Source organism: Suillus clintonianus, assembly GCF_016758775.1.
Source record: "Suillus clintonianus strain FC179 chromosome Unknown DEU56scaffold_14, whole genome shotgun sequence".
NCBI lineage: Eukaryota > Fungi > Basidiomycota > Agaricomycetes > Boletales > Suillaceae > Suillus > Suillus clintonianus.
In genome coordinates, this window is record NW_024539238.1 from 332,348 (window position 1) to 349,909 (window position 17,562).

Here is a 17,562-nt window from a genome sequence, read left to right on the forward strand (position 1 = left end):
TTGCAGACTACCACCTCAGATGTTTGCCTTCGCGTGCAATGACCAAGGTGAGATACTTACTTTTCATTCATTTGCCTTTACTTACTTTGAGCAGAGTGTCCATTTTGTACAGACCCACGTGATTGTATTAACCCTTTAGGTTATGAGCCCTGAGCTCTGAAGGAGCTCAACGTCTCATGTTTCAACTGCTAATACACAATGTCTACTACTGTTCCCATCACCACAGATACCCTGCCCTCCAACATGCCCAAACTTGATCTCAAAGGCATGAATTGGGCCATCTTCAGAAAACAGACTAATGAACCAATGGAAAATGATAGAATCACTTGGTGATATGGTAGAGTACACTTCATTATACCTTCCTTATCTTTTGTATAGCACACATGTCATGGTATGAACTGCATACCATGCATGACAACAGTTGAATCTGGAATGCGCTGGGTAAGCAGGTGTTTGGCGAGGTTCTCGTGCTTATACCATTGAGTGAGTGCAACAGGGTCTGGAGGGGATACTGTAGTAGTTCCTCTGGTTTGTGTGGGTGACCCAATGGGCTTGGGGTTAGACCCGTCAAACTGCTTCCACAGATCTTTCGCTTTGACGGCGATTTGAAAGTGATCGTTTCTCATGTATTTTCTGTATTTTCTCGTGTTTCATTTCTCATGTCAGACACGGGGATTTCTATGCATTTCTATTTTGTTCTGTGACCTTCTCTATCTTTCTATTTTTCTTTGCTTATTCATCAGACTTTCTCACTAGCTGACTGATCATGTTTGTAATCAGGTCATGTAACTGGGAAATAATCTAATTTGTAAGGATTCAGCCTGACTCATCATGTGTTGTCATTGATTCGTCATGGTTTGTAAGATTTCACTGTATTTATAATCTTCTTAGTAACCAGGATGACTCAGCTCACCAAAAGGCTTGGTTTGTAAGCACAATCTTACCAATCCATGAGATGACTCATACCTTTGATTTATCATGCTTTGTAAGATAAACACTGTATTTATAATGTACTTAGTAAACAAGCTGACTCAGCACACCAAATGGTATAGTTTGTAAGCACATTCTTACCAATCCATGTGATGAATCATGCTTAGTAATCTGGCCTCCAAAAAGGTATAAAAGGAGCCCATTTTACATGTGAATATAGCTTCCCACTTTATACATAAGTGCAGGCCATTGGTGCCTAGAAGACATTGACTTCCCACTTTGAACCTATCCCACTATTTCCCACTATTTGAGAGTGAGGTTAAGGCAAGACATAGTGAGGGTGCAAGTATCATTCCAACAAAGTAACTTCTAGTTATATGATTAACTAGGTTGCTCACTATTACTATTTTATTGAGCTAAGCTCCACGTATACTTAATGAATATCTCTCTCTTTTACCGCTAGAGAGATATGAAACAGGAGAACACGACAAAGTTGAAACAGACTTTCATAGGTTGAAACACGACCTACTAGGGTGAAACATACCTATCATATTTCTATTCACGACAAAGCCACAGTTGCATTTCTATATAGTTTCTTCAAACAAATAGAGGTAACTTGTTTACTCTTTGACCACCCATAAATAACATATTATCAACTGAGAAGTAGAAAATCTGTTGACCGTGAACTTGAGGAGCTGGCAACTTTTAGTCTTATGAAAGTGTAGTTGTGATTGTCACTGCATTTTTACATGTTTCTATGTAAGACCCTCAAGTAAGAAGACACCATGTTACATGTATGGAACTTGCCCGATGTTGTTGTGATGTGGAAGGAGATCGTGTGTGAATACACCAAGAAGGGTGCTTATGCACAGACAGACCTTCACACAAAATTCCTGGAATTGAAATGTCCTGCTGGGGGCAATATACACCAGTTCTTAGATGAACTTCATGCTAAGCATAACGAATTATCAGCAGTAGGCATCCAGATTGAAGAAAAGGACTACCGGTCCACGATCAATCAGTCTCTTCCGAACTATCTTGCCAGCTTTACTTCTGGGCAACTTGCCGCTGCCCGACTCTATTCCCCTACCCAAATGATAGCACCTGACATCTTGATCTCCCTCATTATTGAGGAATCCGAATGTCGTTGCAGAAAGGATACTCGCACAATGTGTAGTGATACAGGTGCCAAGACCAATGGTGCTGATGAAGCAATGGCGGCCACTGAGTTGTCGCCTTGTGGCCAAGGAGGCAGGGGTGGTAGTAGAGGTTTTCATTGAGGAGGGAGAGGCGGGGGCACCAGACCACGTCCCCATGCTGGAATTGTGGCTCGTGTGAGCATTTCAAGGCACAGTGTCCTGAGCTGGACAAAAATCCCCAGTCTGCAGGCACAACTCGCGCTGCCCACGGATCTGCACACACTGCTGCAGACTCAGATTCTGAAAGTGATGGTGTCTTTGCAATTGATGAGCTAATCAACCTAGAAACCGATAGCTCAATCCCCAGATTACTCACCCTTTCTGAATCCTCGAACAATGATGATGTAGCCCCATATCCCATACCAGACGACGATGGTTGATTCTCTGAAGTCAGTGATGACACTGCGATGTGGGATGACCCTGATTGGACCACTGTCGGAAGCATAACCAACGATGACACCTCTAGTAGTGAGGATGAGACTGTCACCAAAGCACACGATGGACAGAAAAGCAGCGGACTTACTGTCAAATTATACGACTCGGGTTCCATGTGTCACATTTCTCCATTCAAGGAGCATTTCGAAACCCTCTCCACCATTCCCCCAAAAGCTTTCACAGCTGCAAACAAATAATTGTTCAATGCTGTAGGAGTTGGTGAGATGGTTATAGAAGTCCCTAATGGTGTTGATGTGTCAAAACTCCGCCTTACTGAAGTACTCTACTCACCAGAAGTAGGGTATACCCTTGTGTCCATTGGATGTCTGGACGAACTCAGCTATTCAGCCACCTTTGCAGACAGGAAATGCACTCTTCATGACAGCACCGAAGAAGTAATTGGACAAATTCCCAAAACATCAAGGGGTTTGTACCGCATTGTACACAATGCCAGCAGTGGAAGTGTACAGGCTATGATGGAGACAGTGACCATCATGTTGAATGGGCTGGTGTCTGGTATTAAAATTGACTTATCATCGGGAGAGCCCACCTTTTGTGAATTGTGCATCTATGCTAAAGCCACACGAAAGCCCATCAAGAAGGTTCACAAGGGCGAGAGAGCAAGCAAATTTGCCGCAGAGGTTCACACTGACCTCTGAGGACCAGCACCAGATGAAACCCTTGGAGGTCGCAGATATTATATCAGTTTTACAGATGACAAAACCCAGCTGACATACATTTACCTCCTCCAGCAGAAAAGCAAAACTTTCGATGCCTACAAGCAGTTTGAGGCATGGTGTCAGACCCAGCATGGCGCTCAAGTAAAGACCCTTCACTCCGATCAAGGAGGCAAGTATCTAGGAAAGGCCTTCACCATGCATCTCCAAGCTGCAGGAACCAAACAGAAGCTTACCGTTCATGACACGCCACAACATAACGGCATCGCTGAGTGACTCAATTGCATGCTAGTCAAGAAGGTTAGAGCGATGCTACATGACAGTGGTCTGCCACAGATGCTTTGGGGTGAGGCTGTCAGGCATGCAGTATGGTTAAAGAACTGCACACCGACAAAGGCTCTTGATGGCGCCACACCACTTGAGGCTGCCACTGGAAGGACACCCAACTTGGGTTGTGCTCGACCATGGGGGTCAAAAGTCTGGGTCCGCCTTGAAGCAGGAGATAAGCTTGGCAGACAAGTGGTAGAAAGATGATGGGTCAGTCTAGACGACGCCAGTGAGAATGGCTGTCAAGTCTTCTGGCCAGAAAAGCACAAGGTAACTGTTGAGTGCAATATATATTGGAACCCTGCAGAGGACATGACATCATCCTGTGAGGGGGAGGAAAGTGATCAGACTCCAAACACAATGATACTGTCGCAAGACTTACCTCCACAGCCCATTACCACACCCTCAACTCCCAAACTCATCATCCCCCCTTCCAGAATTCCTGTCCTATCAAACTTGTTGACACTCGAGATGGTTGCGAAACAAGTCAGGAAACCCAGCCAACAAGTGCTTGACATCATCAGCAATAAAGGCCAAATCCCAAAAGGTATTCAGCTGCCTACCCAAGAAGTTGTTGAGGAAGGAGATGTGTCAAAAGTGGAAGCTGCCGCTGACAAGCTAATGGCAATTTTGGAAGCGGAAGACGACACCACTGAACTAGCTCTGGCGTTAAGCGAGTTCACAGCTGATGCCAAAGCCCTAGAACCTACATCTCTGGCCGAAGTGGAAAAAACACCCAGACTGGCCCCAATGAGAAGCTAGCTGACATGAAGAACTGATGACACTCCAAACTACAGGCACATGGGAGCTTGCAGATCTCCCTAGCGGTGTGAACCTCGTCGGATTGAAGTGGGTTTTCCATGCAAAGAAAGATGCTGCCGGAAATATTGTCTGCTACAGAGCTCAATTAGTCGCACAGGGATACTCACAGGTTCCCGGCATGGATTACTTTGACACTTACACACCTGTAGCGAATCTCGCATCCATCAGAACTGTTCTCACACTTGCAGCACAACTAGATCTCAAACTTCATCAAATCAATATCAAAGGTGCTTATCTCAACGGAGAACTTACCACAGACGAAGTCATATATATACAACAGCCCCCCAGATTCAAATCGAAGGAGCATCCTAACCAGGCCTGTCAATTATGCAAAACTTTGTATGGGTTAAAGCAGAGTGGGCGAAGGTGGTATCAGAAGTTGGTGGAGATCCTAGTCAAGAAACTTGGACTTACACAATGTGACATCGACCAAGCTGTGTTTTTCTCATGGTTAGCATCTGGTGAGCTAACAATTGTCGTCATTCACATTGATGATTGCACCATTGCCGCATCCTCAGTGGACCTAGTCAAACGGCTGAAGGACCGTATTCGCACCCATGTCAAAATTACGGACTTGGGAGAGTTACACTGGTTGCTGGGAATAGAAGTGACCTGCAATTGAGACCATCATACTCTTTCCTTGTTGCAAAAGTCCTACCTTGATTCTGTTATGCTAAGAGTGTAGACTCAGATGAGAGCTTCGTACTATTGGACTCTGGATTGAGTACCAGACAGGTAACATTGTAAATGTCACCCTGAGACATTGCAAGCACAGTTGCATGATGACATTTGACATTGGGCGTAGACCCAATGTTACATATTATGCTACGCTATATTTTTCATCTCTATGCCATTTACCTTAAAGCTACGAGCTCGTGCATCCAAACATCTCAGTCACCCTACAGATACTGAGATGTAAGCTTATGTTCCCCCCCACCCTTATACCAAGTGGCTAACATATTCCATAGAATCTATCTAGGTACTATACATTGTATGAGTCACTCTACAGATACTGAGATAATCTATCTAGTTCGCTCTCCCGTGTATCTGCTCACCTCTGATCGCCAGACGTACTAAGTCTCAGCTGAGACAAAGATGATGTGAAGGTTTGTTATAGTTATTGTTGGTATCAAGACTTGGTGACAATAGTCGTCAAGTAATGATGGAGCTAATGGTATTGATTGAGTATCAGACACTAAGACGAAGAGTCTTGAGTGAAGAAGTATACGAGAGTGATCTTGCTCAAGGAAGGTCTATCAGAATACTGAGTAGATTCAAGTTAAGGACTACAGGACAGATGGATCGACTACTTATAGGTAAAAGGTACTTCAGGGCAAGACTACTGAATCAAAGGTAAGGGTACAGGGTACAAGATAAGAGATACAAGATAAGACGGCGATCAGAGATGCTATACAGGAAGATGATGAGAACATCATAAGGCAGTACATGGTGATAGAAAAAGATAGGAGGTACAGTCCGAAGCATGTTATCGTAACAGATTCTATCATACAATGATTCAATTTTGAGGAGCTGAAACCAGTCTCAAACCCAATGGAGCCAAGCAATAAGCTGCACTCCAGGCAGTCACCATCCACAGGTGCTGAATATGCCACCATGCACCATGTTCCTTACCGTGAAGCTGTTGGATCACTCATGTACACCTCACTGGGCACCCATCCTAACATATCATACGCTGTCATGACTGTATCTCATTTCTCCGCAAAACCTGGATCGCTACACTGGGATGCCATGCGCAGGATTTATCATTATCTCCTGGGAACAACTGACTTGAAGTTGACATATGGAGCTATAGAGAACTCATTAATTGGGTATGCCGATGCAGACAGGAGCATGGCAGAGGACAGACGGGCTGTCTCTGGGTATGCTTTTCCAATTGACGGAGGAGCTGTATCTTGGTCGTCAGAACGACAGGAGATCATGTTGTTGTCCACCACTGAGAGTGAATATGTCACAGCAATGCATGCTACCAAGGAAGCACTGTGGCTGCGCTCGTTCATTGGACAACTTTTCAAACCATTCATGGAACCCATTACCCTTTTCTCAGACAATCAATCAGCAATTGCATTGACAAAAGATCATCAATATCAGATTTCACTTTATTTGTTGGGTTATCGAGGAAGAAAAGCTCAGACTCATTTTTTGCCCCACTGTTGACATGATTGCTGACACACTTACCAAAGTGTTACCATCCCCAAAGGTCAAGCATTTCATGTCTCAACTTGGACTCCGTGCAGCTTGAGGGGGAGTGTTGGAATTTGGAGGTTGAACAAGCCCGCACCAAGTCAGTTTCGACAGAACAAAGTATGTGTTTCATTCTATTGTGTTTTCATTTGTTTCAGATGTACCATTATGCGCTCTTGTTGATTCTTTTACTTTTGTTACAGTTTCACGCATTGATTTGTTCGCACAAGAGCACTTAGTCTATTTAACTAGCTACAGTTGCAGACTACCACCTCAGATGTTTGCCTTCGCACACAACGACTGAGGTGAGATACTTACTTTTCATTCATTTGCCTTTACTTACTTTGAGCAGAGTGTCCATTTCATACAGGTGAATACTATAGATGTTTGCCTTCGTGCGCTGTGGGTACAACGAACAGACTGGGAGGAATCTGCTCTGATGTGAGGGCGATATGTTCAACCTCTAGGGGAAGCTGAGTCAGGCAGAAGTCAGGCGACTAAGTGCGCTCGAAGCGCGGGAATGTGCAAGGTAAGCACGAGGGTGCGGGAAGTGCGCAGAAAGCGTGGAACACACGGGAAGGTCACACTCATAGAGTGCAAGTGCGGAAGGATGTCTAGGATTGTGTATGACGCGAGGAATGGATATCAAGCAAATGTATTATGGATATAGACTGATAAGGGAAGGAGAGTATGCCTCCTGGCTATAGGTAAGTGCTCCCTAAGACATAGCACAAACTGCGGAACTCTACTAAGGGTGATTGCATAAGTTAGGAACCTTCTGTCAGAAAGCCCAGTAGATTTAGAGGGTAGCTAGCGAAGAGCGAGTGAAAAGTGTCCTAAAGCGGCCGAGGAGCGCGGAAGCACAGGAACGCGGCCGAGGAATGTCACAGATGTATGTAAGGAGGCAGTGGCTGTCAGAAAACCAATATATGTATGTAATACGCACCTATGGACTTAATAGACAATGGATGGATGGACCTGAGGAAGCGCGCACTGAGCGCGAGCGCAGGAAGTGCGCGGAAGGCATGGAAAGCGCAGGAGAATTGCGCCCACCTGTGGATAGGGATGAGGTCGATGTAGAAATGAGGGGATACGAGCCTGTAGAGATATCACTCTCTACAATGCGACTAAGAGTGTCCATTTCATACAGACCCACACGATTGTATTAACCCTTTACTGAGAAGAAGGAAAGCATGAGCTTGAAATATCTAATCAAACAATTGAGATTAGTATGTTGTAGTGCAATAGGATTTGGTTGCCTTGAGATGGTGTCAGGAGACCGCTGGAAGTGCTCACCAACATGACGAGTTGGGAGACCAGTGACACAGGCATACAAAAATATTGCTAGTTGTTCCTCATAGAACAAAACGACACTGTCAGACAGCGCACTGCAGCAACAATTGTTCTTGTTGATCATCGAAAAGGTTTGTATGTACAGGAATCATATCGCAGTTTATTGTACTCGCAGGGGGGGGGGCTATTGTCTGCAAAATCTATGTTGCTTTCTGTGACACTAGGAAGTCACATGCTGGTCATGTGGCTGCATCACATGATCTGAAAATTGAAAATTGAATTTCGAAATTCTGTTCGAATTTCGCTGTCCATTCAGAGCTCCTAGCTAGGATATATGATAGTATTTACATAAAGAGTCGATCAAGGACTCATCAGTTCTCTGATGCCGGCCAGTTGACAAACACATTGATTCACTGACCGGAGGAACACTGATCTATGAAAACTCTACACACCGCTGACTGTTTTGGAGTCTGCACTTGTACTAGCATTCTTTTCCATATGATTTCCTACACTGTAAACATTTACATACTAACAATTGTGACGCCTAGTTTATTTTTCAATCATCTCGTGTGATTGTCATTCCAGCCCGACGCAAGGAAGATGAGGAGATGTCATCGAACTAGTTGGCGACAGCGAAACATGAATTTACTGTGTTTCCTGAGGGTGCGCAACCAACTTCGTTCCAGATATCTGTCCCATTTTCATCCTTTCCAGCCCTCCAATAATACCTTCAAGCCCGTTCGGAAGGACTTCATGCTTGTTCGGCTATACGAATGTGAGACAGATCCAAAACGGTGATCGCAGTACACACCTGGATAGTACCCTCTGAAAGCCACTTTTCGACCATAGACCAGGAGCTGCGGCACAGCTCGTCATTTTGCGGAACATGTGGGCTCGCGAAGGTCGGGGCGATCTTCCGCCCCTTGCCTTCATCTTCCTTGACTGATGGAGGAAGGGTTAATACGAGGGTACCGTTTTCCGCAAGCAATTCCAATCCAACAGACTGTGTTTCTGGCAGCGAGATAGCGTCATAAACGAGTTCAATAGGACTGTCGGTAACTTTGCTGATGGCTGCCTTCAGCTGTTGGCCGGAAAGGTTCCGGTCAAAAAAGTGGGTTGCGCCGAAGCCCTTGACAAGGTCTTCATTGCTATGGGAGGCTGTGGTGATGATAGGGTAGAATCCTGAGAGACGAGCAAGTTGAATAGCTGCAATGCTGTCAGAACGCGGCTGAAGAGGTGCAGACCACTTCGCTCACTGTATGCACCAACAGAGGAGGAGCCGCCAAGGATAACAATCGGTTTCTTTGATTCGTGATCGCCGGCACTTTTTGTCCAAGGAGGGGTTAATCCAGCTCCATATTCTTTTCCGTACAAGCCCACCAATGCGGTGTCCAGCGCCAGAGGAACGGTAGCTGCGTTATCGAAAGACAGGCTTGGGGGAATCTGGGATGGAATGTAGCCTATGACGTAGCTGACGAACCCTCTCAGAACTGACCTTTGCAGTAAAACTCGCAACGGTCAGCGCGTATTGCTGAAACCCAGCAAGGTCATTAGTGAAAGCACCATGCGCCAATCTGTAAACCCAGGTTGAGCCTAGACACACAGAGGTAAACCCGAGGAAAAGATGTGACTAACACTCTATCGCCTTTGCGAAAATTCTCAACACCTTCCCCCAATTCTTCGACAACGCCAGCAATATCCCCGCCCAGAACGGCAGGGTAATGGGTCACGAACAAACCGTAGTCCTTTATTTTGTAGTCAACCGGGTTCAGGGCAGCAGATTGAATCTTAACCAGGAGCTGCCCAGGGCCAGGACTAGGAATGCTGAGGGAGCTAACCTCGAAGTTGCCCTGCTTTTTTGGAAGAACGAGAGCTTTCTGTTGCAGAGACATGGGAAAGAAATTGTGGAAAGTACAGCGTGGTTGGAGGTCTTTTGACACTTCCCCACCTTGCTACCTATATAATAAATAACGTCTTGATGAGCAAAAAAGGATCATGCGGATTATTCATGATGATGGGCGTTAGTAAGGAGCGTCTACTCAGCTTGATAACAAGATTGGCATTATGCCAGAAATAGATAGTGTCTCATCGAGCACGCATAGCACGCTAGAATCCCACACTGGGCAACAGCGCACTGGATACTTATTATAATGTTCGACCGGCCGGAAGTGCGAGCAAACCCACAAAATATTATTTTGTGCGTGAATTTGCTAACGCGTACACAGACTATGTCTATGACAATGTGAGAAGTCTGGAAGACTGAATACATTGTTCGCCAGTTGGGGGAGGGGTTTCGGTTGCGTTGATCGGCGCTAGCGATGGTACGAGTCGAGTGGAGTCTCCAGCGGATAGCTATAGTGCGTCTGAGTGTGTAGTAAGCACTGCGTGTTGTCCAAAACGTTCAGCTGGCTGAGAAGTGACTGGAATCTCGGGGGGTCGACATCTTCTCCGCCATCAACTATATCCGCCAGCCGTGAAAATGTCGGAAACCTAGCGGTGTCAAAAGCTTTACCCACCTTCAAGCTTCAAGCTTCGATATCAGTCAGCTGCCAGTGAGTGCTGCATCAGCAAAAGTGGCGGAAGCTGACAAGGCCTCGGCAGATACCGTAAGCCTGGTGTAGGGTCCCAAATGCAGCTACAGGTCTTACGGGCGTCGCATCAGGCATTGCAAGGCTTACGGATGGCCCAATGTACTGTTATAACTTTTGAATAAGCTATTTCCCCCGTTCCACCATAACCAAGGTTCGCTACATGAGCAAGATTCATCCAGCATTACTCTATCTCACCATTTATAACCCGACTTTACGTCCCAATGAAGAGGTGTCCAAAGACGATGATGATGCAGAAGAGCAAGCACAGATCCTGTTCTACACTTCGCAGGAACGCGCTGCTTCGCGCGACAAGATGCTAAGGCAGGTCGGACTCGCCAAGGCGCTCGTCGATTTCTCTGAGTAGGAGTCCCAGGTTTTCCTCCATGCGCAAAGTCGCTTACTATCCAGCAGGATATTCCATCCGATCGACTCTTACCACAATGTACATTCTCAGTCGAGAAGGATGATAATGCTCAACCCTGAACCTGACTTCTGGACTCACGCAGTACGCCGACTCTCGATATGTTGTAGCCCTCTTATCCTAGATTTGCTAGGCGGTAGAGCTTGCAAAAACACCGAGGACGCTTGCGCCTAAATCGAACAAGGGCAAGGGCAAGAGTAATGGAAAGGACAAAGAAAAAGAGCAAGCAAGTGCTCTGTTACCCTCTTATGACTATCACGGCGGCTTGCTTCACGATTATGCACTTCATCCGCACTTCCTCCGGGGATACGAGCAATTCAAACTCACGCACGGGTCTTTCACCTCGATCTTGAATTTCCTCAGGAAAGAAGCATTAGCATTGCAGCTAGAACGGTTATTCGCTGTATGGGCATGGTCCTAGGATTTAAGCAAGAGTTTTGAGTTGAGCAGTGACCTAGGTGCGTTGTACGTTTGGACTTCGCTCATCTATAACTGATTTGGTCTAGGATTGTCGCTTCACATCTTATACCCCTCTATTCCACCTCTATTGGATACCTTTTCGTAACAGCTACCAGCTGGACTTGACGCGTTGTTTCTTTTTCCTCCTCACGTAGTTCCGTCTACGAAACACAGACAATCTAATCATCCGCCCGCACTCTCGCGACACCTTCTCTCTCTGATTCCACCTCATTTACCACAACATAACGCAGATGATCACTCAGGAGCCTCTTCACCCACTGAGAAGGGAGGGACTGCAAACGAAAGCTCCACTATCGTCTGTCTTCCTTTGATGTTTGTCGTGCTTCGACTAATAAACCCGCTATTAGTTCATTCATTTCCCGTTGTTCACGGCGATTTTGCCAGCGTGAGTTCTTCTTCTTCACGTTCAATTGCGCTTGCTAAATAACTCAGTTTGGTACACATCAAGGACGTAGAATATAAGGCTTTCCTGACCGACTTCGGTTTGTTGAATGCCCTCGGTGGACTTTTAAAGAACAGTGTGGTCGAAGGATCAATTATTCGGCCTGGTGCAACCGGGTGGGTCCGTCGATAATTATCTCTCCAAGGCTTGGCCTGAAAACCCAGCTCTCACCCTCCGACTCATCTGGTTTCTTAGAAGCATTCATGATGGGAAGAGCGACAAGTAGCTCTTTGAGAGGGACACTGATCAATGAAGACTCTACACAGCCGACTGTTTTGAAGTCTGCACTTGTACTAGCATTCTTTTCCATCTGATTTCCTACACTGTATGTATCTACATACTGGCAATTGTGACGCCTAGTTTATTGTACAATTATATCGTGTCACTGTCATTCCAGCCCGATGCAAGCAAGATGAGGAGACGTCACCGAACAAGTTGGCGACCGCGAAACACGAATTTACTGTGTCTCCTGAGGGTGCGCAACCAACTTCGTTCCAGATACCTGTCCCATTTTCATCCTTTCTAGCCCTCCAATAATACCTTCAAGCCCGTTCGGAAGGACTTCATGATAGTTCGGCTATACAAATGTGAGACAGATCCAAAACGGCGATCAAAGTACAAACCTGAATATCACCCTCTGAGAGCCACTTTTCGACCATAGACCAGGAGCTGCGGCACAGTTCTTTATTTTGAGGATTATGTGGGCTCCCGAAGGTCTGGATGACCTTGCGCCCCTTGCCTTCATCTTCCTTGACCGATGCAGACTGGGTTAGTACGAGGGTGCCGTTTTTCGCAAGCAATTCCCATCCAACAGACTGTGTTTCTGGCAGCGAGATAGCATCATAAACAATTTTGATAGGGCTGCCGGTAGCTTTGCTGATGGCTGCCTTCAGCTGTTGGCCGGAAAGGTTCCGGTCGAAAAAGTGTGTTGCGCCAAAGTCCCTGACAAGGTCTTCATTGCTAGGGGAGGCTGTGGTTATGATTGGGTAGAATCCTGATAGACGAGCGAGTTGGATAGCTGCAATGCTGTCAGAACGCGGCTGAAGAGGTGCAGACCACTTCGCTCACTGTATGAACCAACAGAAGAGGAGCCGCCAAGGATAACAATCGGTTTCTTTGATTCGTGATCGCCGGCACTTTTCGTCCAAGGAGGGGTTATTCCGGCTCCATTTTCTTTTCCGTACAAGCCCACCAATGCGGTGTCCAGCCCCAGAGGAACGGTAGCCGCGTCATCGAAAGACACACTTGAAGGAATCTGGGATGGGATGTAGCCTATGACGTAGCTAACGAATACTCTCAGAACTTACCTTTGCAGTAAAAATCGCAATGGTCAGCGTGTATTGCTGAAACGCAGCAAGGTCATTAACGAAATTACCATGCGCCAAGCTGTAAATACGGTTGAGCCTAGACATGCAGAGTGAAAAGATGTTGTCTAACATTCTATCGCCTCTGCGGAAATTCTTAACACCTTCCCCCAATTCCTCGACAACGCCAGCAATATCCGAGCCCAGAACGGCAGGGTAATGGGTCACGAGCATCCCACTGTCCTGTATCTTGTAGTCAACCGGGTTCAAGGCAGCGGATTGAATCTTGACCAGGAGCTGCCCAGGACCAGGACTGGGGATGCCGCGGGAGCCAACCTCGAAGTTGCCCTGCTTTTTGGGAAGAATGAGAGCTTTCTGTTGCGGAGACATGAGAACGAAATTGTGGAGAGTATAGTACTTGGTTGGAGGTCTTCTGACTCTTCCCCGCCTTGCTACCTATCTCATAAATTGAAATGTCTTGATGAGCAAGAATGAATCATGTGCCAGCGGATGATTCATGATGGATGGGCGTTAGTGAGGAGCGTCTAGAATTCAGCTTGATAACAAGCTCTGCCGCATAGATGCGATGCCACAAATGGAAAGTGTCTATCGTAGAAGACGAATATCACACCACACTGGGCAACAGCGCACTGGCTGCTAACTAATCATGAATATGTAGAAGTCGACGAGGCGTGTAACGTACGGTACATAAATACAATAAAGATAGTACAAGATAGCTGACCATATTATTATTATCCTCCTGTAGCCCGAAGTCCATATTGTGCAGTCCGTACAACAGTTCTAGGAAGTGCGTCTGCTACCTCATCACCAGACAGCTCGGAGAGATCGCTTGTGTCATATCCAATCTCCGTAGCATCTGAAGGTGGGTAGTCTGAATGAGACACCAAAGAAGGCATCCGATGTTTGGTGTGAGTCGCGGGGGGAGTGCAAGGATATTGGACCATTTTGATCCCCCGCGGTACTGGAGTGGTGATGCAAACCTCGGGAACGTAACGACCTTTCAGGGGTGGAATTTTGATCTTAAATCCCGAGCTGCCCAGCGTTACCTTCGGGGTAGATGGTGCGCAGATGTCCATGTCTTCCCGACGTTTGCTCTTCGGTTTCCGAGAATGAACAGACTGGGTGTCCAAGGCTTTGGTTTTCCGCTTTGAAGTGGGCTTTCCAGAATTCTGATTATCTGTCTTTGCTTTCTTCTTCTTCGGAAGACCTGCTTCTTCTGAGCCCTCTAAATGAGCGACGTCCTCTTCGCGTTTCCGCTTTCTCTCCAATGCAGCTTCCTTTTCAGCAGCCTCTTTTGAAATTTCTTCCATCAAGAGCTCCGCGAAAATCTGGGCGTCTCCCTGTAACCACGCATCAAAGACGCCTTCCCATTCTCGCGTGGGCCCCGGAAAATCGAAGTTCAAGTAGATGGACTTTATGGGAGAGTCTTCCGCCGATGTTGCTGACCCCTTGCCAGGAGATGGTGATGGTGTCGCAAGACCTGTAGACGCAGACGCTGTGTCCCTCGACGCAGTGCATCCTCGGGCGCGTACCGCTTTCGAGAATTCACGCACCATGCGTTTGGTGCCTGGAACCTTTAAACTCGTCCCAACCACAAGCAGAGTATCCACACCGCTCCGCCCCTTGCCTTTAGAGCTTCCAACAAGATCTCTCCTCGCGACTTCACCCACGCCCTCCCCATCTTTATGTAGCTCGTTATAAAGAACCACACTGGGTCGCAACTTTCCCACACCTCGGGCACGCTTTCCGACCAGTTGACGCGTCTCTTCCATTTGGGTGCACTCGGGGCAATATGGGGGTGTTCCTGACGTCAGGGAAGACACGTAATTCTCGAGTGGGAATGTGTGCATGCATGTTTGACAATGCAGCGTCTGCAGCGTTCCATGTAGGGGAATGCAACGAGGGACATCAACAGCAGGAGACGTATATCTTGATCCTGGTGTCATAGGTGGGCTGTCTTGTGGACAAGGAGCGCTGGTGGATGTCGCAAGTTGATCGGTGATGGGAGGGCCAATTGATTTTGGCTTGGATCTAGGCCTTGCTCGCCTCTTATCGAACTCAGGGACTCCAAAGGAAAGGCCAGATTTCAGCTCGATGGCATCGATGTTTTGGGTGTAGACACGCAGGAGCCTGCCCCTGTCATCAAGTGATCGCAGCGCCTGATGAAAAGGCGTGGGGCTGGCTGCCTGCGAGAGCTCAGACAATTGAGCTATCATTTGGCAAAACATCGATGTCGTGTGTTCATTCTATTAAACGTGTGTAAGCCCGCCGCCATCCATGAGTACTCAGCACGCGTAGTAGTTGAGGCAATAGATATTTGCCATGCGAAATCTAGGGAAATCGAACCTGGGGAGACGATGACTCACGTTGAATACTGACGCATCAAACAGGTCTCTTCCCGAAGTCAATGCTTCTTTCGGGTTGTCTCGCTTCAGCGTTTGAAAGAGGCCCGACTCTGAGCGAAAATCTGGAATCCCAGCAGAAACAGAGATGCCAGCACCTAGTACAAGGTTAGTTCAACCAAGACGACAGTACCTGAAAATTTCCAACGGTTGGGAAACGCACCACACACGACAACCAGCCGTTTGGCCTTCAGGATGGCCTTGATAGCTTTTCGCAGGTGCAAGGTTGGGGTTTCTGAATGCACCATAAAAGATGGCGTTAGAGGAGGAGGAGAAGTCCCCTCCAATGGAACGAAAAGGTTCATAATCTTGTTGCCGATGTGATGGTGAGGAGCAGAGGTGTGATATGTTCGATTGAAAAACGTTAACCAAGGGGGATGTTCCCAACCAGGTTATCCTGGCGTCAGCCAAGCGGTGGCGCGGGAACCTGATATGGTCATAACTTACAAGTTATCGTAATGCATTATACCACCTACTAGCTACTGTCATGATGGGCGACTCGGAAGACAGTGTTCTTTCTAATACAAGAACGCTGTGCGTTGCACAATATTGGCGCGGATACGACTCCAATGGTCACCGAATGCCACTTCACTGGGCACTCTTTGCGATCTACAATGCAAATCCTGATTCAATCAAAGCTAGCAGCTCAGGGAAAGAGCATTCAGATCAAGTAGATCACTGGGGCACTTGTTACCAAGCAATTGGAAACATCGACACCTTTACCTACTCTTGCATTGAATTCGAATGCATGGAAATTCTTGCCGAAGGCTATCGTGGCTGCCTGGTGGTTGGAGAGATTGATTCATTCTCGGAAAAGGAGATGGACGCGTTGCTTCAACAAGTAACTGTTTATCGAGGCAGAGAAAACTGGAACTGTCAGAACTGGGTGCTTGCCGCACTCGAGAGGCTCAAAGCCTCCAATTATGTTGCGAGCAGCGTATCACGCGATGGCGTTCGCAGCGAGCTAGAGGATATCCTGAACGATTGGATAGAATGACCGCGGGATTGATCTGCATCGCGATCCCGGTGTGTTTCCTCGCACCTTTTTCAAACTACATTGGCTGAAGATATTTCAAAGACATATTGATGTCCGCTTCATTGAATCACTATTAGGTGTATTAGCGTGTAAACGTCACCGAAAACCCAAGGGCATAACACGACCTGCTTCTGTGCAGATGGCACATATCCATGTGAACCTCTCGAACTGTGTCGAATATGCCTTTTGATACAGCTCCTCCAGAATATCTCGGATATTCTGCCAAGGTAATTGGGCCCTGTGTTCGCGCACCCGGATCTAAACTCATTTCAAACAATCCGTGGGTTGCGTTTCACACTGTGACTCTGCTCATGAAGCTTTGGAGTCTGTTGGATCTACACAGACTAGCATGATCGCCGGGCTTTCAAATAAGATGGACACCGGCCGGTTGGCCCAACTGGCATAGTTGATCTGTGAAACTGAAGCTTATCTGTGGAAGCACGGCACTGCAAAGCCATCGCAAAACTAGGTATTCACCTTTCCAAGCGATCAGCTGGCGCATTCGGACAACAACCTGATGATCCTACCTACCTGACACTCTACCGTCACACTGCGGGATGTAAGAGCACATAGGTAAAGCCTTAAAGAGCTCGCCAGGTTTTCCTTCAATGTGTGATCATAGTAGACGGGTGCCAGACCATTATTGTTAACCGACCACGTCGTCATTAATGTTCCATCTCCTGGAATTGCCTGAGCTCAACCCATTCCACCATGAAACCGGAAAGAGGTGAACTTCACCCTAGTTCATCGGAATCACCGCCTGCGTGGCGGTGCCTCCCTTCGGTTTTAGAGTTTGACATTCATCAACCAATCAGAAACCTCAAACGAGAAGTCCTTCACTGTTTCTTCCGACAGGCTAGGACAGATGTCTGCTCTGCTCGGTTACCTACCGGGACTTACGGTGACGTATCGTAGCAAGCTCTAATTGATAACCGGTAAATGGGTGTGGAGAGCTAGGCTGAGCTAGGCCGGTGAATTCC

The 17,562-nt window shown here is 47.0% G+C and overlaps 5 protein-coding genes across 5 annotated transcripts; 2 read left to right on the forward strand and 3 right to left on the reverse strand.

Moving 5' to 3' along the window:
- Positions 1-8,530: 8,530 nt before the first annotated feature.
- Positions 8,531-9,777, reverse strand: DEU56DRAFT_882392 (chaperonin 10-like protein; the record flags this gene model as incomplete). Its single annotated transcript, XM_041356124.1, has 5 exons — positions 8,531-8,650; positions 8,697-9,091; positions 9,142-9,328; positions 9,381-9,459; positions 9,521-9,777. The coding sequence occupies 5 exons, from the start codon at positions 9,775-9,777 to the stop codon at positions 8,531-8,533; spliced, it is 1,038 nt and encodes a 345-aa protein (XP_041211795.1).
- Positions 9,778-10,636: 859 nt separating this feature from the next.
- On the forward strand, positions 10,637-11,318 carry DEU56DRAFT_730850 (uncharacterized protein; the record flags this gene model as incomplete). The annotated part of the gene is made up of 3 exons (XM_041348193.1): positions 10,637-10,836; positions 10,888-10,981; positions 11,031-11,318. 3 exons carry the CDS (start codon positions 10,637-10,639, stop codon positions 11,316-11,318), a joined length of 582 nt encoding a protein of 193 aa, XP_041211796.1.
- Positions 11,319-12,276: 958 nt separating this feature from the next.
- Positions 12,277-13,722, reverse strand: DEU56DRAFT_978436 (chaperonin 10-like protein; the record flags this gene model as incomplete). The annotated part of the gene is made up of 5 exons (XM_041359697.1): positions 13,257-13,722; positions 13,127-13,205; positions 12,888-13,074; positions 12,443-12,837; positions 12,277-12,396 (listed from the first exon to the last, which is right to left on the reverse strand). The coding sequence occupies exons 1-5, from the start codon at positions 13,511-13,513 to the stop codon at positions 12,277-12,279; spliced, it is 1,038 nt and encodes a 345-aa protein (XP_041211797.1). The 5' UTR covers positions 13,514-13,722.
- Positions 13,723-13,774: 52 nt separating this feature from the next.
- DEU56DRAFT_784938 (DHS-like NAD/FAD-binding domain-containing protein) lies at positions 13,775-15,930 on the reverse strand. The gene is made up of 3 exons (XM_041352251.1): positions 15,710-15,930; positions 15,511-15,644; positions 13,775-15,390 (listed from the first exon to the last, which is right to left on the reverse strand). The coding sequence occupies exons 1-3, from the start codon at positions 15,849-15,851 to the stop codon at positions 13,876-13,878; spliced, it is 1,791 nt and encodes a 596-aa protein (XP_041211798.1). The 5' UTR covers positions 15,852-15,930; the 3' UTR covers positions 13,775-13,875.
- A 7-nt stretch (positions 15,931-15,937) lies between these two features.
- On the forward strand, positions 15,938-16,630 carry DEU56DRAFT_130578 (uncharacterized protein). The gene is made up of 2 exons (XM_041344692.1): positions 15,938-16,572; positions 16,625-16,630. Exon 1 carries the CDS (start codon positions 16,034-16,036, stop codon positions 16,541-16,543), a length of 510 nt encoding a protein of 169 aa, XP_041211799.1. The 5' UTR covers positions 15,938-16,033; the 3' UTR covers positions 16,544-16,572; positions 16,625-16,630.
- Positions 16,631-17,562: the final 932 nt, after the last annotated feature.